Consider the following 23,866-nt stretch of genomic DNA (forward strand, 5'->3'; position numbering starts at 1 on the left):
AAACCTTGGTCAGCCTTGAAGAGGCCCTTGCACCCATTTGAAAGACTATAAAAAGAAGAGGATTCGACCTCTATAAGACACACTTGAGCATCAAACATCTTAGACAGATCTGAGGCAAGATAGGAAGTGCAAAATTCTGGGAATAAGGCAGCAAAATATCTCTCTCTTGGTTTAGTTTTGGTTTACTCTTCTCTCTCATGGTAGCTGAAATTTTCTGTGAAAAGCTAAGGTCTCCGTAGGTCTGAAGTTGTGCAGTAAGAAGCAGCAATCGTGTTTGAACAAGCAGTTCATTGTCTTGGGTAGCTTGCCTAATCTTGGTGAGTTGTCTATGGTATAGGGTCTTGGAAGTCTCCTTGAATTGATTTTATAAGAAGAGAAGTTCACTGCGTTTTCCCGTGTTTAGGAGTTTTTCCCTGGCTTGAAGCCTATCTCTAGTGTCTCTATTGTTTGCATTGTGATCTTCTTGTTTGTCATTTATCTTGATGATGATCAGAACATGATAGTAATAATTAGAATATCACAAGAAAATGTCAAGTTAAAGAGAAATCATTAATAAAAGCCCTATTCAAGTTTGCCCTAAAATTCTCAACAGGTTGAAATATCATGGGTCTATGGGTGCAAAGCCCCATCACTTAGTCCACTTGTCGTGCAAGTAAGAATCAAAACAACAACATAAAGTGTGTGTAATTAAATGAGATTAGACATAGGGCAGAGGGCTTGTCATTGGGAGGACGAAAACTAATAATGGCAGCTATAGTTTTATGTATTTGTCCATTTTGGGCCATAGGTTCGCGAGTAGCCACTAACTAGTCTCTAGCATTAACACCAAATTAGGTGTGCTATTTTGGTTTTCGTTTTTGGAGTTTTCCCCAGTTTAAAAGTTCTTGTGCATAATCATTGGTGTGTATAAATTTCATTGGTGTGTTAAAATTGGCAACTAGGGCCAAACCAATGTTTTAAAAAACGGCTAAATCGAATCTGAAACGACCGAGTTGATCCGAGTCGTTGGGATTTTTTGTGACCTGGCAGAAAAAAACGGAATGGGAGGCCGAGTCATGACTGACTCGACCGAGTTATTACATGACTCGGCCGAGTCAGTCATGACTCTGTCAACCCGGCCGGTTCCACAATAACTCGGCCGAGTCAATGAATGCGGCCTGTAACCCCAAAAAAATGCGATTTTTCATATTTAAAAAAAAAATTTAACTGTTAACTAAGTGTTGGGGATTCGAAGGTGTTTTCTAAATTAGTTAAATGCTATTTGGGGTCCATTCCCGTCTCCTAGTATTGATATGCTATTCAAATTTCATGGTAATGTTAAATCCTTTTACTTAAATTTTTAACATTACCATGAAATGACTCAGGATGTTTGAGAGTGGTTCCGGCCTCATTGGATTTCATATGGAGAAAGTAGAATTTCAAATTTCATTCAAAATCCAGCAGACTTATCAGTTTTTTAGGGTTTCAGGATTGGAGGATTGCAATGTTTCCATTGAATTTTGTCATGTATTAGGGTATGGAACTCATATTTAATCAAGAGCACCAATCCCTCTATGTACCTTGATGTTAGTGACATTGGTTGTCGAACTCCTCTGGGATTCGCTCCCAAACCAGGAGCTTCTGAAAATGTCGCTCCCGCTCCTCTTTTCACTCTCGCTCCCCACTTTCGCTCCCGCTCCCAAGTAACACTGAGCCAGATGATGTTGGCAACTCTAGCAGTAGCCAGTAGTACTGGTCACAGACTTTTGTGGTAGAGGCCATTTATAGCCTCCTTGGTTATGTGTTTTTGTTTTGATCTCTAAATCATCATCGTGTATGTATTGGACAGTGCACTGGATGCCATTTCGATATAATGGATATATTCATGAGCCTACTTTGATCATATGTTGTCTTCTATCTATATTCTAATGCTATGTGTTTGGAAACATGAATGAAAATCTTTAAAATTATGTGTTTTTATAAAAAATAAATATTTAATGTATTTTTTACAGCGACCGAGTCATTGAAATCGAGCCGACCGAGTCGGAGTCGGAGTCAAAGTTGACCCTCGGCCGAGTCGAAGTCGGAGTCGGAGTTTTAAAACATTGGGCCAAACTCCATGTGGGTCATCTTATTTATGACAGTGGATATTTCTCCTAGATTCCTCTCGTTGAGAGGTGTAGGATTGATCTAACGATCATACCATGCCGACAAGTATTTATGTTGATATGAATTTATTTGTAATTGCTTGACAAATTGTCAAGGTCAGCCAGCAACTAAGTGTGTGGCACACATGTTCAACATCTCATATAAATACAAGATAGGTGGAGGCATTATTTCACCATCTCATCTCACTCATTCTTCTTTTTCTCCTTAGCATTGGGTTAACAAGGAGCAGCCAACGTGGGAGAAGAACGACGCAACAAGGAGGCAAGGAAGACGCAGTTTTGGAGGACGCAAAAGCAACAGGTCATCTCTTTGACCAGCATTGACCAGTGTGGGCAATTCAGGGCTGCGGTTTTGGTGTGGCTGCCTCTCCTAGTCAGGCCGCAAATTCTGGCACAAAAACCGAGGCATTTTGACCTATGGTTTGACTAGGGTTGACTGCCCTAGTTTGGGGCAGTAAGCTGATTACAGTTGATTGTTGTTTGACTGTGTTTTTGGGGCTGTTTGAGGGCTGTTTCTTCTTGTTGTTGGAAGACTAGATGACCAGGAAATTGACCAAATATATTGAAGGTCAATTTCACCTTGTTTGACCAAATTTGACTTTGCTGGTTATGGTTTACTGCTGCTGTCATAAAATTACAAATTTCTGAATTTGTACTATTTATCTCTGTTGAACTATTGAAGATTAAAGAAGAATTGATCAAAGGGCTTCCTCGCATTGGGGTTTGTCCCTGGCTAGCCGCCACATCTTATGTCTCTTGTCTTGGCTTGTTTTTTGTTGATCTATTAATGTTCTATCAGCATTTTACTTTATGTTTATGTGATTGCTAAACAGTGGCTAATAAGAAGAAATTGAAGTAAACTGCACTAAGCATAGAACATACCATAAATTAACATGGTATCGGAGCTAAGGTGAAGACAAAGCCCAAGCAAGAGAAATCACCGAAGACTGTTGAAGCTATCTCAAAGACTTCATGGGATCCTCATCACATTTCCCCGCTGAAGACAAGCTCCATGAGAAGTCTGACTATCACGGATGGAAGATGTCTCTCGATCTAACATTAGAAGAGCAGGAAGTGTTGGACCATGTGAGAGGCAGAATCGGTGAGCCTCCATCAAATACATCTGCTATGCTAGGAACAAGTGGACCAGGGGAGAAGTCAAAGCAAAGAATATCATCCGGGACTCTATCGACAAGCCCCTGGTGGCCAATGTTTCCAAGATGACCACCTCCAAGGTAATCTACGATAGACTGGTAAGCTTATTTAAAGTTAATGATGCAAATCAAGTTTTGTTCCTTAGAAATAAGTTGAAGGAAATTAAGAAGGGCAAAGATGAGAGTATCCAAGCATGCTTCTTAAGGATCACTGAGATCAAGAATGATCTCCTATCAATTGGAGAAGTCGTTCCTGACAGAAAAATGACTATCACAACTCGGGCTCCCATATGAATGGTACATATTCAGAACCACTCTTCTCAACAAAAATGTAATCCCAGGATTTGAGGAACTGATGGCGAGATGCATTCAAGAAGAAACAGGGATGGAAGAGCAGGAAATGTCTGCACTTAGAGGCAATCCTGCTGCATTCTCCTCTCATGCTAAAAGGAGAAACAATTTTGGGGCTAAATCTAAAGGAAAGACCAGACCAAAGGGTGGAAGAAAAGGAAGATGTTACAATTGCAACAAAATGGGCCACTATGCAAGGGAGTGCCCTGATAAAAAGGACTCAAATTATGACGATGATCAAAATCACTCCTAAGGAAATCAAAGGAATGGCAGGTTCAATGGAAAGAGGAATTCCGAAAATCAAGGAAGTGGTCAACCCTCCAAGAAGGCAAGAAACTCTAGGGATGAATCTAACGTTGTTAACAATAAGCAAGATGGATATTATCTACTAGTGGCCCTCTCTACTACTGCTCCCCTGGACTCGCTGGGAAATTGGCTTATTGATAGTGGTGCCTCAAGGCACTTCACTGGTTACAAAGAAGCTCTCTCTAATCTGATAGAGAAGGAGACCAACCTGGAAATTGTTCTTGGGGACAACTCAAAATATCTCGTGAAAGGCATAGGGAATGTTACTCTTCAATTGAATCAGGGTAATACAATTCATTTGCAAGAAGTCCTATATGTACGTGATCTCAGAAGAACCTGGTGTCCATTTCGACAATGGAAGACAAAGGCTACAAGGTGGCCTTCATCGATGGCAAGGTACGTGTATGGAAAAATAATTTTAAAGATGCTTTCACTCTTGGGTTTTGAATTGATTCATTATATCAAGTTGGAGGAAGTCCGCTAGGTGTCATGTCCTGTGACACATCCCTTTAGTTTGAACTATGGCATCAGAGGTTTGCTCACCTCATTATAAATCTCTACCCGATGTGAGACAAATGGTGATAGGGATGCCCGAGTTCAAAATAGAGCAAGAAGGTGTATGTCTTGGATGTGCCGAAGGAAAGCTCAAAAGGGGACCATTCCCCTCAAGCCATAGCAAGACCTCCGATATATTGCAGTTGGTTCACTCAGACATATCTGGTATGATGCCTGTGAACTCCTTGGGAGGATATTTATATTACCTCACTTTTACAGATGATTATTCTCGCAAGACTTGGATATACTTCTTGAAAAAGAAGGATGAAGTGTTCTCCTGGTTTCGTCACTTCAAAGCCTTGATCGAGAATCAAACCGAAAAGAAGATCAAGATCTTAAGGATTGATAATGGGATTGAGTATGAATCCAATGAGTTCCATGACTTTTGCAAAGAGGTTGGCATTAAGAGGGAAACTACAACACCATATACTCTCGAACAGAATGGTGTGGCGGAAAGGAAGAATCGTACGATTGTGGAAGCTGTCCGTGCTATGCTCCATGATCAAAGGCTTCCAAAGTTTCTATGGGCCGAAGCTGCGAATACCACCGTATATGTTCAAAACTGATGCCCTCATCAAGCATTGGGTTCCAAGACTCTCGAATAGATGTTTACCGGTAGGAAACCTAATGTATCTCATTTTAGAATTTTTGGAAGTCCTGTATATTTTCATGTGCCGAAAGAGAAAAGGAATAAATTGGGTGCATCTAGAAAGAAAGGAATCTTCGTGGGCTATAGCGAAAATACTAAGGGCTATAGAATCTATGTGGTTGGTCAAAGGGAAGTCGAGATTAGCCATGATGTCACATTTGACGAAGATATGGCTCTTAGCAAAGTTGACAATCTTCCTACTCTAAGGGAATCTAAAGAAGCTGACACCAGGAAACCAGAGGAAAAGGAAGACAAGACGATGCCCAATGTGGAAGAACCTATGGATCCTATTGATCCCCCTTCGCAAGAGCCTTCCTCTTCTAGGAAGAGGCCTTCATGGCTCAAGGGGACACTTGATGATGCCGAGGGACACATTGCACCCAGAGGGACTTTCCGTGAAAGTAAGAAGTCGGCCAGGTATCAGGGATACTTGACCATCATGAGCACGATCATTCAAAATGAGCATTCGTGTTCCCAAAAGCTGTCAAGCATCAAGTATGGAAGGATGCTATGACTGAGGAATATGAGTCCATCATGAAGAACGATGTTTGGGATGTGGTCCCCAGACCCCAGGACAAAGCAGTTGTCACTTCGAAATGGCTTTACAAGATAAAGCATGGCGCTGATGGAAGTGCTGAAAAGTATAAGGCTTGTTTTGTCGCTCGTGGCTTCTCTCAGAAGGAAGGTATAGACTATGATGAGATATTTGCACATGGTGCCCAATATACCACCATCCGCTCGATCATAGCCCTTGCTACTTCGCAAGGATGGAACCTACATCAGATGGATGTCAAGACCACATTCTTGCATGGTTTGATCAAAGAGGAAGTCTATGTGTAAAAACCCGAAGGATTTGAGATTCATGATCGGGAATCTCATGTTTGTAGGTTGAAGAAAACCCCCTATGGGCTGAAGCAAGCACCTCGAGCGTGGTATGAGAGGATCGATAGCTACTTGATGAAGTTGTGATTCACTAGGAGTGAAGCTGACCCTAACCTTTACTTTATGGTTGAAGATGACAAACCTCTCATACTGGTGTTGTACGTTGACGACCTCTCTCATATAGATGCAAACCCTCTCATTCACAAATGTAAGAGGGAGTTGGCTTCTGAGTTTGAAATGAAGGACCTAGGATTGATGCACTATTTCCTAGGACTGGAAATCTGGCAGAAGCCAGGGGATATTTTCCTATCTCAAGGAAAATATGTGGTATGGTGGACTGCAAGCCCGTGACTACCTCGATGGAGCTCGACTTCAAGACGTTAAGCGGTAGTGCTGTCGGAGATGTTTTACAAAATGCTACCGAGTATCGTCAACTCATTAGAGCATTGATGTTCTTGGTGAACTCTCGTCCGGATATATGCTTTGAAGTCAACACGTTGAGTCAACATATGGTTGAGCCTCACCACACACATCGGATTGGTGCCAAGAATCTGTTGAGATACCTTTGTGGCACAATCACTCATGGGTTGAGATACACTGCAAGATATGTGAGGTTACATGGATACACCGATGTTGATTGGGCAGGCAGTGTGGTGGTCCGAAAGAGCACTTTCGGGTGTTGTTTCTCTTTGGGATCTGCCTCGATATCCTGGATTAGCAAGAAGCAGAAGTCGGTAGCTTTGAGCACCGCTGAGGTAGAGTACATTGCTACGAGTATGGCCTCTTGTGAGGCGGTTTGGTTGCGGAAGCTCTTCAGTGAGTTGTTTGGATTTACATTGGATACTACCGTGATCCTGTGTGACAACCAGAGCAGGATTCGTTTATCAGAGAATCCCATATTTCATGATCGCTTCAAGCATAACGATATCAGGTACCATATATCTGGGATATGGTGCAGCGGGGAGCAATAAGGCTCCAACATATCGGTACAGATGAGCAGGTCGCCGACATTTTGATGAAGCCCTGGGAAAGGTCAAATTCTTGAATTTCTAAGAACGACTTGGTGTCGTTGAGAGGCCCTCTTATGAAGGTCGTGTATGATGCATACATTGAGCTATGGGAGTTCCGGGGGGCTTGGGGTACTTCTTGGAGCGACATGCGACCACAAGGCGACTCACCCTCCCCTAGTGGTGCGCTATGTACAAGGTGAAAGGTTCAACCTTCCCTTGTGATAGCCCCTGGCAACTTTGGAACAAGATGATTAGTTCTCATGTTGAGGCATCCTACCCATGTAGTCTGGGACTCATGGGAAGTACCTCTCATCTGATCAATGAGTAGGGAAATGGGGTTAGGGACCATTAGTAGTACTATCGATGGACGCATTGTTGTATCTACCGTACTCCCTATGCTAGGATGACCTCTATTGATCTAGGATCAATGATACTAATCTGGGATCAATGAGAGTGGTATAACACACTCTGAGACTGACTTCGGGTCAGTGGAGGATGGTACGATACATCCTCAATCATTTCTTCTTCTTCATAGTTCAGTAGAGCAGAGCCAAGTAGTGCAAGGCAGTGCATTTGATGGCAGAGATAGTACCGACGGTTAGATAGTGTAGCAGATGGAGTTCTCCCTAGTTGAAAGGGAGTGTTAAAATTCGCAACTAGGGCCAAACTCCATGTGGGTCATCTTATTTATGGCAGCGGATATTTTTCCTAGATTCCTCTTGTTGAGAGGTGTAGGATTGATCTAACGATCATTCAATTTCGACAAGTATTTATGGAGATATGAATTTATTTGTAATTACTTGACAAATTTTATCTTTTAGGTTTCTGCGATCTTCATAATTGTGTAGATCATCTTCTGGATTCATCGCATTAGGTTGTTTTGATCGACATTTCGAACCAACAGCGAAATGTGTGGCACACATGTTCAACATGTCATATAAATACAAGATAGGTGGAGGCATTATTTTACCATCTCATCTAACTCATTCTTCTCTCTCCCCTTAGCATTGGGTTAACAAGGAGCAGCGAACATGGGAGAAGAAGGACGCAACAAGGAGCAAGGAATACGCAGTTTTGGAGGACGCAGAAGCAGCAGGTCATCTCTTTGACCAGCGTTGACCAGTGTGGGCAATTCAGGATTGTGGTTTTGGTGTGGCTGCCTCTCCTAGGCAGGCCGCAAATTTTGGCACAAAAACCAAGGCATTTTGACCTACGGTTTGACCAGGGTTGACTGCCCTAGTTTGGGGCAGCAGGCTGATTACAGTTGATTGTTGTTTGACTGTGTTTTTGGGGTTGTTTGAGGGCTGCTTCTTCTTGCTGTTGGAAGACTAGATGACCGGGAAATTGACCAAATATATTGAAGGTCAATTTCACCTTGTTTGACCAGATTTGACTTTGCTGGTTAGGGTTTACTGCTGCTGTCATAAAATTACAGATTTATGAATTTGTACTATTTCTCTCTGTTGAACTATTGAAGATTAAAGAAGAATTGATCAAAAGGTTTCCCCGCATTGAGGTTTGTCCCGGCTAGCCGCCACATCTTATGTCTCTTGTCTTGGCTTGTTTTCTGTCGATCTATTAATGTTCTATCAACGTTTTACTTTATGTTTATGTGATTGCTAAACAATGACTAATAAGAAGAAATTGAAGTACACTGCACTAAGCATAGAACATACCATAAATTAGCAAGTTTGCATGCCAAGTGTTGGGCATAGTTACCATTACCAACCAAAAATAATAATGGGTAATGGGTGTTGGGAAAACCTTCAGGAAAAATCAACTTGAAGAAGATCCCAAGGAATGAATGAGCAAATAGCTGTAGAAGGCCAGTGTTTCGGTGGTTCTGGCCCCTCAAAATGACTGGATGGAAGCTTGCATACCAAGGTTTGAAAAACAATAACACTCCAGAATAGTGACGAATGCTGTGAATGACTTAGAAAAAGTGTCTGTTCCCTTGATTATCACTTTTTTGACGAGTTTTAAACTGATTATACAGTTACTTCTTATTTTGTTAGAGCAAGAAATAGAAGAAAAAACCAAACTCGCTATACACTGTACAGTCACTTTGTATTTCAAAAATTATTATATCATCAATATATTCTGGAGTTTTCTCCAGTTTAAAAGTTCCTGTGTATAATCATTGGTGTGTATAAATTTCATCCAATTATTACATTTCTTGGTTTCTTAATACCCGTTTCTTATAAAAAAAAAAACATAGCTGCATTTTATCATCACCTAGAAAACACACAAAATTTAAATCGATAACAGAGGAGACTGATTAAGAATAAGTTGAAGAATTGAGATTTATATTATAACTCCGGGTCTTGGATCACGCAAGGAAGCAGTTAAACATAATAAACGTCCAAATACAACAACTTGCTATCAATGTGTAGTCTATGTGGATAACAAAGCATCCAGAATCAATATGGTTAATAAAAGTATGATATAGAACTGCTTTATAAGGAATAAAAAACATTATTTTGATTAAGATAAGACAATCTGTGTAGAAAAATCTGAGAAGCCCGCTCAGCATTAGAAAAGTCCACACTGGCATAACTCTGTAGAAGCATGTTAAGCTTAAGATTAGTGTGTTCATGCCCAAGGTTTCTGAATGCCTTTCCTTTTGTTACTCTTTTCTTCTTTCCTGTCTTGTCATCTTTGACTACAAATGATACAGCTTCTATGATCAACTGCTGAGATATGTTCCGCAGGCTGACTTAATGACACAGTTTTTTAAAGAAATGATGCCGTTGTTAAAATATTGTAAATGTTCTTCTTATGTTTTTTTGGTTTTTTTTTTAAGCGTAGAAAATTATATTGTCACAATTTAAAGAAGATGCAAATTTTGCACAGGGAAATTTTACACTTCGCATCAACTGTAAAATGACATGTATGAAAAACAAATAACCATAATCAAATTTTCATTTGCTATATGAAATTCATTTCCCAGACAAAGGAGATATGAAATTTTTTCTAGGCAAAGGAGACATGAAATTCCAGGCCTAGTTGCAAGCACTTTTTAGGTTTTTAGACTAATGCAAATGACGTAATAGATATGTTGTAAACCGGAGCATGTATGTACAACACTTATGTGAAACCAGTGTTGATAATATCGGTATCGGGAAAATATCGGCGAGGGTCCGGAAAATATCTTATCGGAAATATCGGCGAAAATATCGGCAAAATATCGGCAAATATCGGCAAGCATAAAAAATGCATAATATATTCATTTTTTTTCAGATTTCTAAACATATAAAGCAATAACAACATGAACTAAACACATTGGCACATAAATATGAAGAAAACACTGATATATATGATGTCAAATAGAAATGATACATCAAACTTCAAAGGCGATACCAAATCCTGCTGATCCCTGATAGTGATAAATTGATAATTGTCCAATCAAGGACTCAAACAAAAAAGCAATAACAACATGAAATAAAGTTTAAACACATTGGCACATAAATATGAAGAAAACACTGATATATATGATGTCAAATAGAAATGATATATCAAAGGCGATACCAAATCGTGCTAATCCCTGATAATTGTCCATTCAAGGACTCAAATGTGGAGAACCAATACAAAATAACATCACATATAATAATAAAAGTATCTCATCATCATGAGTTACATGTAGCATAACAAATAAAACTAGCAGCTATCTATCTACTGCCCTCTCCCCCTTTTACGGGAAAACATGATGGGCTGTTTGTCAGGCCTGCCCCTAGTAGTAGAAGGCCCTGACACTGCCTCTGCACCTAATGTCAAATAATGAGTGATAGGCATGGAGCTATGCTCTCCTATATCTATAGCAGATGGTGTTGATGCTGATGCTCCCGCAGTGTCCTCCTCCAGCTCCTCCTGCTCCTCCTCTAAGTGCTGCTGCTCCTCTGACTCCGAGTCCTCCTCTTGCTGCCCCTGCTCTAATGGATCATCTGCCACTGGCTCCTCCAACCATGAAGGTGACTCCTCCAATATGGGCTCCTGAGACTCCACCCTCCACGGAGACACAATACATCAATATTGTCTAAGGAAATGGCATCTGGATCCACTGGTGATTCTATTTGCCTCACTCGAAGTCGGATGTTGTAATGCACATACACCAAATCGTTGAGGCGTGCGAACTCCAACCTGTAAGAGTGTCAAAAAAAGTAATGAGTCTTGACTCTTGACTCTTGAGTCTTGACACTTGAAGGTCATAAATTAAAAATTAAAAATTACAATAAGTGTAATTGCTCAACTGAAGGCTTGAGTTCAAAGTTATACCTGTTGCGCTTTTTGGCGTGTATTTTCTCAAATACACTCCAATTGCGCTCACACCCTGAAGAGCTACATGTTTGACTCAAGATTCGTATAGCCAAATTTTGCAAATTTGGTACCCTTGCACCATAGCTTCGCCACCAAAGATCTACAACAAAATAATGAAATAAAAAATTCAAAAACTTAAAAGTTAAAACATAATTAAATTCAAATTTATAATTTCTAATGAGTGATGACTTGTCACTTACGTGGCATGAAGAGGGCCCTTTCCTTAATGGCATCATCAAAGCCAAATAGGCCAACACAATCCTGATAATTATGTATCTCGCGGCTGAATTTGCGACGAAGCTCAGAATCAGGTACCATCCTCTCAATACAGGAATGGAGCCCTTCAATCACCTCGCCATCAAAACGAAAATTGCATTTGTATGCAAATGCAGGGTTGAGGAAGAGTGCTGCTGCATGAATGGGTCGATGAAGCATCCCTGTCCACCGACTATCGATCACATCCCATAACATCATCTGCCTATTAAGGCCAGCAGAACCCTTGTCTGCATAATAGGAACGAATGGCCTCCTTGGCCCTATCCATGCCCTCATACAAATAAGGCATTGCAGGCTTCTCTCCATCCACCAATCTAAGAACCTTTACTATAGGTTCGCTAACTGCACATGCTTCTTCTACTCCACGCCAAAATGTCTCAGAGTACACCATTTTTTCAATGGCTTTCCCATCAGGTCTCCTGCTGTATCTACAACCACGCCAATCATTAGACACAAACATTTGCTTCAACTCGTACTGACATCGAAGCAAAGACTGAAGAGTAATAAAGGTTGTGGCAAAACGTGTGATGGCAGGACGCCGCAACTCCTTGTTTCCTGTGAACCTCCTCATAAGGCTAAGAACAATAGCATGGTTATAAATAAACTTGGGGATGCTCCTAGCCATATCAACTGCCTCCTTGATGAAGGAGAGTTTCCCCATATCCTCAAGCAACAAATCAAGACAATGCGCTGCACATGGAGTCCAGAACAATGTGGGATGCCTCTCCATAAGCATTCTGCCGGCAGACACATAATTAGCTGCATTGTCTGTTACGACTTGCACCACATTCTGCACACCAATCTCCTGAATGAACCCATCTAACAACTCACATATCGTTGCTGCATCTTTGATATGTTCTGATGCATCCAACGATTTAATAAACATGGTACCTTTAGGACAATGTACCAAGAAATTTAGAAGGGTCCTACCCTTCCTATCTGTCCAACCATCAGACATCACTGTGCATCCAGTGACTTCCCATGTCTGTTTCAACTCCGCCAATCTAGAGTTGATGTCCTCTTTTTCTGCTTGAAGAATTGGCCCCCGCAACTCCTCATATGTGGCACTTTTGTACCCTGGGCCCACAACAGCAATAGCATCACACATTGGTTGCCAAAATGGATTGGTTTTTGTGATGCTGAGAGGTAAGTCGCTCCAATAAATACACCTCCCCATGACTCTATCTGCTTCTTCCTTCTCCTTTTTTTTGACAAGCGATTTTATGCCAGGTTGTGCTCCAGCTCCTGTTCGTGGAACAAAAAATGATGACCTCGCATTCACACTAGCATGTGATGGTGTGCCAGTTGTGGAGCCCCTCCCACTAGCGCCAGTAGGGCCACTACCCTGAACATCAAAATCATGAGAAGATATCCCAAAGGATCTACCTGCACGTTCAGCTTTGTTTCTTTCCGCCTCTTCCTTCTTTCTGTCCTTTTCTTCAATTGCCTCAAGAGCTTTTCGTATAAGCTCCGGACTAGAAACTCTACAAATGCCAACATCATGTCCAGGGAGTCTAGCAAGATGGTATTTCAGTCGTGTAACCCCACCTGTCATCTTGTCCCCACACAATTTGCATGAAAGATATGCACGATTTGTCCCACCATCAGGGATCCCATACTCCCAAAATGGGTCCAAGTTTTTTGGCATATTTGTATTTTGTAGTGGGCTCTGGCTAACTCAAAAGGAAACCTACAACACCAAAAAAAATTTAGAATTAGTAACTTAATAAGTTATTAAGCAATATATAACCCTTGTTTTTTTAATATATAAAATTTAAATTTATAAAATTCTGAAGAAAAGCTCAGATCGAACTACCCAGAAGAAATGTCAAGCATAAAATCAAAATTCTGGGCAATTCTGTGAATAAAACACTGCAGACTTGGGCCCATAGACTGAAGTTCTCAAGGGAATCGAACGGGCTATTGACACTTATCGAAAGATGGATTGCTGTTTTTTGAATTTTCTGACCAAAATAAAATAACATCTTTAAAAAATTAGCCAATGATGTGGCTAAGTTAATGTTTACAATGTACATTGTCTCACAGGTCTGAGCTCTAAAAGGTCTTCACTGAATTTGGTAATTAACAATTTAACACAGGTCCAAATTTTTCTACAAATGCTACAGGTCTATAATTCCAAATTTTTCTACAAATGCTACAGGTCTATAATTCCAAATTGCTACTAATTAATGGCAGCATGACAGCAGTAATCTTGATTCTTGACATAGTGACCTGATGACTGTAATGATAGTTGTTGTGACATGACAGTGACATAGAATTAGGCTTGCACTCCATTACAGTGGTGACACAATGATTCTCATTAACACAGTGACAATCTTACTCCTTCTACTATATCTCTGTGGTAACTTGACACACATCTCAAAAGCTCTCTATTTCAGTATAAACAATGTGAAGGATCGCTTGACTGCAGCTCATGACTTGTTCTTACAATGGCTCTGGTTTGCATCTTTAATGGTGTCACTATACTCTGCATTATACTGTGGCATTGGGTTCGATAACATGTGGTGGCATAGTCTCATATGGCAGTGACAAAGACCCTTTTATATGATGACCTTAACTCTACAGTGAATATACATTGGGCTGTGGTTTGTAGCAGTGATGAAAACATTACTGCTAAGACATTACAAAGTGACGAAAACATTACAAAATACAAAGTGATGATGATACCGAGCCACTGAGTAGCAGTGAATATACATTGGGCTGTGGTCGGTATCCAACGTGGCTTAATGATAAAATTTGTGGCACACTATAATATATATATTCGATGATAACATATATGAATACAGCACCTTTGCACAGTTGCAGGCTGCAGCGTTGCGTTGACGGTGAAGAGTCAAGACTCAAGACGTCGGGACTGTGACCTTTGGCACCGGGTAAACCCTCCTTCGCAGCACCGGTTCCGTCTCTCTCCAGCTCGCACGAAAACAATACAAAGTGACGGGAAAAGCAAAACAATATTACCATTTTATAACCCGGGTCCCGAATCATTAAAGTTTTAAACTAACCCGCGATATTTGCAGTCGTGGCGCGATATTTATGAAAATATCGCCGCAATTTCGGAAATCTCGCGAGAATTTCAAAACACGCAAAAATCGCGCTATTTTCTAGCCGAAATCTCGTTTTCGCCAAAATCGCGCGATATTTACGAATATCGCCGAAATATCGGCGATATTATCATCACTGTGTGAAACTACACCCTTACGAGGGGTTCTCTTGCCAAAGGAAAGAACTTCAAAAAGAAAAACAGTGCAAAGAAAAATCATATTAATATTAGAGCTGCTGATTAACTCTGGCAAATTTCGTTAATGATTTTGACTGACATGTCAATGAAATACTTGAATTAATAAATAAAAACTCACTGGTCAGCTCTACGAAGGAGAATCTGAATCAGGAGGGTCTGGCTTTGCAGAATGCTCTACATTCTCAATATACTTCAAACATTATATAGCATACATGGTATTAGGGAAGTTAGAACCATACCCTAAGAAATAGAAACTAATTCCTATCCTAAGGTCTCGTGAACCAACTCACACTATTATAGGATTCTCCATTATCTTCAACACTCCCCCTTAATGGAGAAGGAGTTCACAAATATGCCTAACATTTCCTTAAACATTTCAAACTTAATTTTGCCAAGAGGCTTAGTGAAAATGTCTGCATCACATGTTTTGCAATATACAATATGGATTTCTTTTGATTGAATTTTTTCCTTGACAAAGTGGAATTGTGTATCAATGTGTTTAGTGTTCTTGTAAAACACCGGATTATTAGCAAGTTTGATTGAACTCTGGCTGTCGCATCTGATTGTTATTGCATCTTTCTATTCTTCCCCGACATCCTAGAGAAGTCTCCGCAACCAAACTGCCTCACATGTTGTTGCACACATAGCTTGATACTTTGCTTCCGTTGAAGACAAGGAAACTGTGTTGTGTTTCTTACTGCTCCATGTAATCACCCCGAATCCAATGTTGAATGCATAGCTTGTTATGGATATGCGGTCATCTACATTTCCAGCCCAGTCAGAATCGGTAAATCTTATCAATCTAACATCAGAAGAATCAGTGTAAATAGTACCATAGTCTATAGTTCCTTGCAGGTACCTTAAAACACTTTTTGCTGCATTCCAATGACTCTCAAGTTGTTTGGACATGTATTGACTTAGCACACTGACTGCATAAGCCAAATATGGTCTAGTAGTGGTCAGATAGATTAAGCTCCCAACCAGTTGTCTATAAGGTGTCGCATTTGCCTCTTTAGAGCCATCCTCACTCTGAAGTTTAATGTTCTGCTGTAGTGGTACTGCTATATCCTTACACTGATCCATCTTGAATCTTTCCAGTAGACCTCTAACATACTTACCTTGGAACAAAAAAATTTGTCCTGAATCTCTCAAGATCTCAATACCCAAATAGTATCTTAATTCACCAAGGTCTTTCATTTCGAACACATGCAACATTTGTTGCTTGATTTCTTTGATTAGAGCAATGACATCACCTGTAATAATTAAATCATCTACATACAAAGAAATCAACACTATGTGCCCATTTTCATCTTTCATGGTATACATATTAAGGTCGTTTTTACTTATGTTGTAACCAAGTTGTAGAAAAAATGAATCAATCTTTTCATACCAGGACCTGGGTGCTTGTTTTAGTCCATATAGAGCTTTCTTTAATTTACAGACTAAATGTTATTTCCATTTCTGGACAAACCACTCAAGTTGCTCTAGATAAACCTCCTCCTTCAATTCCCCATTTAAAAATGCAAATTTTACATCTAGTTTGTGAATCATCCAATGTTTCTTAGTAGCTAAAGCTATCAACATTTTGATAGTATTTAGTTTAGCTACAAGGGCAAAGGTTTCTTCATAGTCAATGCCTCTTTTTGTGAATACCCCTTTGCTACCGATCTAGCTTTTAATTTATCTATGGTTCCATTTGCATTAATCTTGGGTTTATACAACCATTACAGCCTATGGTTTGTTTCCCTTTAGGAAGTTCAACCAGCTCCCAAGTGTTGTTTCTGATTATAGATTCATATTCATGTTCCATAGTTGTTTTCCATTCAGTACATTCATTTGCTTCCTTATAACTAGAAGGTTCAACAACATTCATCATACTAGTTATAAAAGAATTTTTCCTATATCTTGCTGACAACTGAGCCTTCCTACTTGATCTCCTAAGTGGTGGGGTAGCTTCAATCCTTGTTTGATCATGATTTTCTAGACTTGGCTTGACAGCTACATCATCTTCTTTCCCTTCCTGCTGTTGTTGCTCATTGTTGTCACCTAATTCATCACCTCCTTCTTCCACCAACAAGGGCATGTGCCATTCTTCCTTAGCACTCTCATGGCTTCCATCATTAACATGCTCATGAAACACTACATCTCTCCTTGCAAACACTTTATGAATAGAGAGATTAAACAATTTCTAAGCCTTATATTCTATGCAATACCCAACAAAAATACATTTGATGGCCTTGGAGTCAAGTTTCTTTCTATCTTCCTTTGGGATATGAGCAAAGGCTTTGTTGCCAAAAACTTTCAAATGCTTAACTACAGGGTTATAACCAAATAAAGCTTCAAAAGGAGTTTTAAAATCTAATCTTCTTGTTGGACTCCTATTCTTTAGATATACTACAGTATTAATCGCTTCAGCGCAAAAGTCGTTAGAAAGATTCTTACCTTTCAACATACTGCGAGCACACTCCACAAGGGTTCTGTTCTTCCTCTCTGCAACCCCGTTTTGTTGAGGAGTGTGGGGTACTGTAAACTATTGTTGTATCCCATTATCTTTGCAGTATTTGAGTACAGAATTTTTCTTGTACTCTCCCCCTTGATCCGAGCGGAGAATCTTGATGCATTTACCTGTCTGTTTTTCAACCATACTTCTGAACTCCTTGAAGTATTCAAAAGTGTTGCTCTTCTTCCTGAGGAAATACACCCAAGTAAATCTAGTACAATCATCAATAAACAATAAAAAATAGTATGCACTGCCTAACGATCTTGTCTACATAGGCCCGCATAGATCTGTGTGTACCAACTCAAGTATATTTCTCTTCTTTCTATCAGGATTCACAGGAAATTCATCTTTGTGCAACTTTCCCAGTGCACATGCATCACAATCAATATGAGCAGATTTTAAAACAGGAAGACCTTCGACCATACCTCTTTTCTGTAAAAGCAGCAAATCATTGAAGTTAATATGGCCGAACCTCTGGTGCCATAAGTCCACTGTAGTCATGGTAGATGATGCCAATGCCTGATGTGGTGCGCTTTTGACATTTAACTTGTACAATCCTCCCACACGAATACCTGATGCAATAGGCTTCATAGAATCCAACAAGTCTTTAATGACGCAATATGATTTATAAAACTCTACCTTGAGATTTTGATCAGTCATAGTAGAAACAGAGATCAAATTCTTTTTGATCCCGGGTACATACATAACATTATGGATATGTCTAATATTTCCATCACGCAAAACAACAAGAATATTACCATAAGCTTTGATTTGGTACCCTCAATCATCGCCAAGATAGATGTTTGCTCCATTGTTGGTCTCTTTGAAGTCTTCAAACCACTGTTTATTCCTTGTCATGTGGATGGATGCACCTGAATCGACAAACCAGATATCTATTTCATCCTCCTTAGCCGAAAGTGTTGAGTCAGATATGAACAGTCTGATGTTCTGACTGTGTTCCTCATCAACAAAATGACCTACATGTTGCTTATGTCTCTTCCGACCTTCATCAAACTTCTTTTTCATGTAATATTTGGTTATATGGCCGGTTCTACCACAATAAGAACATTTGGTCGCAGAGTCATTTCTATTGAAAGACGTACCTTGAGGTGAGTGCATCTTTCTCTATGTGGCTACGTTGCTCTTCTGTGCTGCATTTGGCTTTCCTCTAAAGGGCTTCTTCTTTGCCATTAAGGCAAGATATGAACTCTGGGGTTAATGACTGAGTCTCATTTCCTCCTCTTGCATGAGGATCTCTATCAATTCTTCAAACACAGGGGATTTTTTTCTTGCATTCACGCTAGTGATGAACATCTGATACTCGTCAGTGATACCATTCATGGTAATCGTGACCAGATCGATATCTGACATAACTTCACTGATATCACCCAGCTTGTTCCTGAGTTCCTTGAGCCGCGAAATGAATGCTACAACTTTCTCATTCTATTCCATCTTGATGGAGAGAATCTTGCTCTTCAAGAACAACAGTTGATTGGTGTTCTTGACCTCATAGAGATCCTTGAGCGTCTTCCAGATCTCTGGTGCAGTCTTGCAATCACGAATATGGGGGATAATGCAATATTTCACTGACATTTTCAGGAGCATTCTCGCCTTAGTCTCCCGCTTTTCACAGTCTTGGATTGTTGTTGTTGTTCCTCCTGCAATGAGGTTTGGCTTCACCTCATCGTTGTTCACAATCATCCATGCAGTGCGTCCCTCAAGCAGGGTTTGCAGCTTAAATTTCCAACCAAAGTAATTGGATCCATCCAGCTTGTTGTTTTCATTGAGATAAGCTTCTGCTACTTAATTATTCATATTGAATGAATAAAATACTTCAACCCCAATTAAAAAAAAACAACCCCGAATCTTCTAAAAATAAACTGCCAAATGTCAGATCCACAACAAAAATTGAACCCATATCCAAGACAAAAAAGAGTCAAGATCAACCTTCTTTTCAAAAAAAAAAATATGCCCCTCCTTTTTTTAATTAAAGAATTAAAACTTTAAAAATACGCCCCTCCTTTTAAAAATTGGATTCAATCCTTCAATTACTCCATGCACGCCTATTCCACAGCAACAGTCTACGCCGACTGGTGCTAATCCCAACCAATCCAGCAGAGGTCAAGTTCGGTCTTGGTTTAATTGGTTTGGTCCCACATTGGTCGAGGTAGAGGATTTGTTTTGTTTATAGAACATAAGCACTGTGTTCAAAGGCCTGACTCCCTCTTCAAATGCACACTACACTTTTAAAACAGCGTGACCTTGACTGCCAGCGACAACGATTCTCCTTCACGCGATCCCTGAGAAGATCCTTCACGTGGCCTCCGAGCAAGTCGCCTGCGATCCAGCAGCGAATCCATGCTCACACAGCAACTATCTGCCACCTCTGCTCACTGAGATTTTGCCTCAAATGTGCCACGCAGTGCTGGCCTCGACCATGAATTCAGATCCATCACGCTGTCGGATTGATGCTCACCTCTAGGTATCCAACGCGGCTTCAATTTCACGTAGTTCTCATGCCTTCCACGGCCTCCGATCCACACCAATCCACTGCCACCAGTGAAAAAAATGGCAGATCAGATGTTTCTCTATGCACGCTTCTCTGTGCCACCGCTCTTGTTGCCTCCACGGGAGTCTTCCTCTACGCGATCTTCTTCCTCCTCAGCAAACCACAGCGACCTCGGCCTCCACAACAGATCTTGCCTCCTCAATGGATCACGGACGCATGATTAAAAAAAAAGACACACGCAGCATTCAAAGACAAAAAAAAAAACGTAGCCTTTTCCCCTCACACAAGGTCGGCGCGATTTTCCTCCAAGCACTCACGCCGATCTGAAGATAAAAAATCGCGTAAGTTTAGTAGTGAAATTAGCGCGATTTTCTCGCCAAAATCCGCGTTGATTTCACCTCAGTCGTGCCAGCCTCTCTCCACTCAGGTACAGGCTTCCTCAACCCTGTAGCTCTGATACCATGTCAAAATGAGATGCTTGAATTAATAAATAAAAACTCACTGGTCAGCTCTACAAAGGAGAGTCTGGCTCTGCAGAACGTTCTATATTCTCAATATACTTCAAACATTATGTAGCATACATTGTATTAGGGAAGTTAGAACCATACCCTAAGAAATAGAAACTAATTCTTATCCTAAGGTCTCGTGAACCAACTCACACTATTATAAGATTCTTCAACATGACACTCACTCACCGCATGTCTCCCTGCGAATAATTACCTTTCCAGCTTTCCTCCCTTCCATGGTAAATATCCAGCAGAAGTGTTGAGGATTTAACATTCGAGTAAATGTATTTTTCCAAGAAACATTTTTTTGGCAAAGTAAAGATCTACACAGAACTAGCCCCCTTTTTCCTGGGCGCTTGCACATGCATAGACTTCAATGCCTCCATTACTCTATACCTAGGAATCATTCTAGTCTCCACGATGTATCCGACCAATTGAGGATAATTAACAAGATGAGCCAATGGAAGACCCACGATGTTCACAATAAAATCCATAGCACACTTCAGCCTTTCCTCTTTCATGTGGAGAATCCACGGCTGCTTCCTACATAAATCAGAAATTTGGTTTCCAAGGAAACCTAAACTGAACAAACATTGTCGTCTCCTATTTAGGTTTTCTTTCCCTAGCCCAAGAATTGCAAACATCTTTGATCCCTTCTTGAATCCCAATTCCTCGGCCTGTTTAAATGATTCGATAACTTTTTCCCTCTGAAACCGTCAGCAAGCGAGGCTGCCCTGCTAGTAATTCTGACAATGCTTCACCCTCAATGCCCAAATTTTGCAGAACTGAAATTGCAGACATATGCTTACCCTCACTGGAAACGATAGTGTGTGCGCTGGTCAACAGAAGTTTGGTGATATCCTCTCTTCACGAAAGTCCCGAGGAATCTGAGTTTTAGGCTTTAGGTTTCTTTCAGCACTAAGAAAGAAAACAAAGGGTTGTCAAGTACCACCCTCCGAATCTGGGCAGGGATGGTCAAACCATAGCCTTTTAACAACAAAACTTCTTCCATGTTCTGGCTCGGTGATTTTGCACAAAGATAATTATTACAATATTTAAAGGCTTTTGTAATGTCTACAACTGTTAAACCACACTTGTTGATGAGAAATTCGTGGCAACGCCCCTGTCTGGAGTTGTGGATGGGTCTGCTGTTTCTGTGCAAAAACTAACGAAATCTTTGTGGGGTTTTGCATCAAAAGCAAACAGAGGAAGCAGAGAGCTCACCATTGACGGGCGATGGAATGATAACGGGACTTGCTTGGCCATCAGCCGTTTCAATATCTGGATAGACATCATCATCGGCCGAGGAATACAGAAGAGGGGAAAGTCGATTCGCGGAGAGCCGCACTGAGTAAGATTGGCAGATGGTTGGATAGTGGCACAATAGTTAATTAGGGTTTTGCGAGGGGCTCCAAAATTGGTAATGTTTGGCGTACAACATAGGATCATGTTTGATGGTTGTTGGTGGCTCCATATGCCCGTAGCGTAGTCTAACGAGGTGGAGGAGTTGCCCAGAAAGTTATGGAAATTCCGGTTATATTTAGAGAAAATTTGGTAAATATTTTTGTAAATCCAAGTTATAGTTGTTAAACTTCAAAATTTTAGGTGTTCTAAACGTTTTGATGGTGCTGAATCCATTTCCACCATCAAAAACATGATTCAAACACTGCTTCGACAAGATTTTTTGATATTTTTTTGGCCGATCCTGCCCATTAACCGTCTGGGCAATTCCTCCACCTTGTTAGACGACTCCTATGCGCGTAGTTTAACGAGACAGATGAGTTGTTCGGAAAGTTATGGAAATTTCGGTCATATTTAGAGAAAATTCGGCAAGGATTTTTGTAAATCCAAGTTATAGTTGTTAAACTTCAACATTTTAGACGTTTTTGATGGTGCTGAATCTATTTCCACCATCAAAAACACGATTCAAGTATTGCCTATACAAGATTTTTTTGAAATTTTTTTTGCCTAGATTCTGACCATTTTTAGCCATCTAGACAATTCCTACGTCTCTTTAGACGACTCCATTAATATGTGTATTTTGAGAAATTTAATTGCATTGATAGGGTGGAGGTGAAAGTTCATCGTGGGCATGGCACGATGTGAGGTTTGATTCAGTGTCATACACTCTGTTTGTAGTTGGACACATTATTATTATTTTTAAATGAAATTTAGTTTAAACTTAAAACTAGATTAGTGATATAAATTAAATTACTAAAAATGGTTAATATGCATCAATTTATAATAAATATAGAAATATTTAATCAATATGTATTAATTTATAATAAATATAGAAATATTTACTAATTCATAAATTTAAAAATTCATAAAAATCTTCTTCTTTTTTATTTGAATAACGGTGACTTTGTAAATATTTTTGTTTATTTTAAGTATATTTAAATTAGAGTAAGAAACAAATAAGACATACATGAATGAATGAATAAAATGTTTTTAGTAGCCATAATATACTGCTAATGACCTGAGACTTAGTACTTGAAGGTTGAAACCAAAATTCTAGAACCATACTTCCATACAAAAAAATGTTTCAACCAAAAGTGGTAAAAGAAATATTGATCTAGAACGCTCAAACCAAAATTCGAGAACCATACTTCCAAACCAAAAAATGCTTCAACCAAAAGTAGTAAAAACAATATTGCTATCTTGCATTGGAAATCGGCTAACTAAAATTGCTAACATACACATCTATATAACTTCTCATCGAATTCTATTTTTACACAATATTACAATTGTTCAAAACATATGAATATGCTCAAGATAAACATCACAAATATATATGTGAACATACTAAATATGAACAAAAAATATATGTTCTACACAAGTGAAATGAACACTCAAGTAGAGAATTTTATCAAACACAATAAATGAACTAATAAATTAAGAAAATATTGACATTGTAATGTTTTAAGTAATAAAGACACAATTACCTTATTAATTTTAGGTGATATAATTTTTAACAGTTTTATGATACATATTTTTTTAATAATGTGTTTTTGAATACATAATAATTTAAAGATATTTCAATTAATTTTTATTTGATTTTAGGCAAAATTTATTAATAACAATTTGATCATGACTTACATAACTACATTTCAATGTATTGTAAAAAAAAAAAAAATTACATTTGCATTTATTTTCTTATGACATTTCAAAATGAATAAAGTATTTGGCAAAACTGACAACCATTATATCAAAGACTTTGAAAATAAATATGATTGAAATCTTTCTCACTGAAAAGTAGGTATTTCAAGGTGTATTTCAAGAACCAATAGATTAAAAGTTATGTAATTTAAGTACTGTAAAATAATAATTTAATTAACTTATCACATTTTTTAATAATTTCTATATTTCTCAAAATGAAATGTATTATTTATTATTTGATAATTTTTTTTTATATATGATGTAATATGTTATTTGATAGTATATAT

General features: G+C 39.3%; 1 protein-coding gene, 1 long non-coding RNA gene and 1 pseudogene across 17 annotated transcripts in view; 1 reads left to right on the forward strand and 2 right to left on the reverse strand.

Annotated features, from left to right (window-relative positions):
* The window catches only part of LOC149207610 (uncharacterized), a 181,008-nt gene that overhangs the window by 129,353 nt on the left and 27,789 nt on the right, over positions 1 to 23,866 (forward strand). For 6 of the 16 annotated variants that reach the window (XR_016252683.1, XR_016252682.1, XR_016252687.1 and 3 more), the window contains exon 4: positions 8,825 to 8,938. The exons of the other annotated variants lie outside the window; for them this stretch is intronic. This is a non-coding gene — a long non-coding RNA (uncharacterized LOC149207610). The remainder of the gene's footprint in view (positions 1 to 8,824; positions 8,939 to 23,866) is intronic. 16 annotated transcript variants of the gene reach the window in all.
* On the reverse strand, positions 10,188 to 11,686 carry LOC149207611 (uncharacterized). Its single transcript, XM_089396463.1, has 3 exons — positions 11,569 to 11,686; positions 11,327 to 11,468; positions 10,188 to 11,191 (listed from the first exon to the last, which is right to left on the reverse strand). The coding sequence occupies exons 1-3, from the start codon at positions 11,684 to 11,686 to the stop codon at positions 10,984 to 10,986; spliced, it is 468 nt and encodes a 155-aa protein (XP_089252589.1). The 3' UTR covers positions 10,188 to 10,983.
* On the reverse strand, positions 19,796 to 21,432 carry LOC149207612 (uncharacterized; annotated as a pseudogene).

Source organism: Pinus tabuliformis, chromosome 1_2 (genome assembly GCF_031772625.1).
Source record: "Pinus tabuliformis cultivar Carrire ecotype Pingquan chromosome 1_2, CPIR1, whole genome shotgun sequence".
Lineage (NCBI taxonomy): Eukaryota > Viridiplantae > Streptophyta > Pinopsida > Pinales > Pinaceae > Pinus > Pinus tabuliformis.

Excerpts from the sequence above, each read along its gene's own strand:
- LOC149207611 (XM_089396463.1), bottom strand. The coding sequence starts at position 11,686 with ATGGTACCTGATTCTGAGCTTCGTCGCAAATTCAGCCGCGAGATACAT. Across the intron at positions 11,469-11,568 it reads AAGGGCCCTCTTCATGCCAC|ATCTTTGGTGGCGAAGCTAT; the intron begins GTAAGTGACAAG and ends ATTTTGTTGTAG. Across the intron at positions 11,192-11,326 it reads CACGCCAAAAAGCGCAACAG|GTTGGAGTTCGCACGCCTCA; the intron begins GTATAACTTTGA and ends ACACTCTTACAG.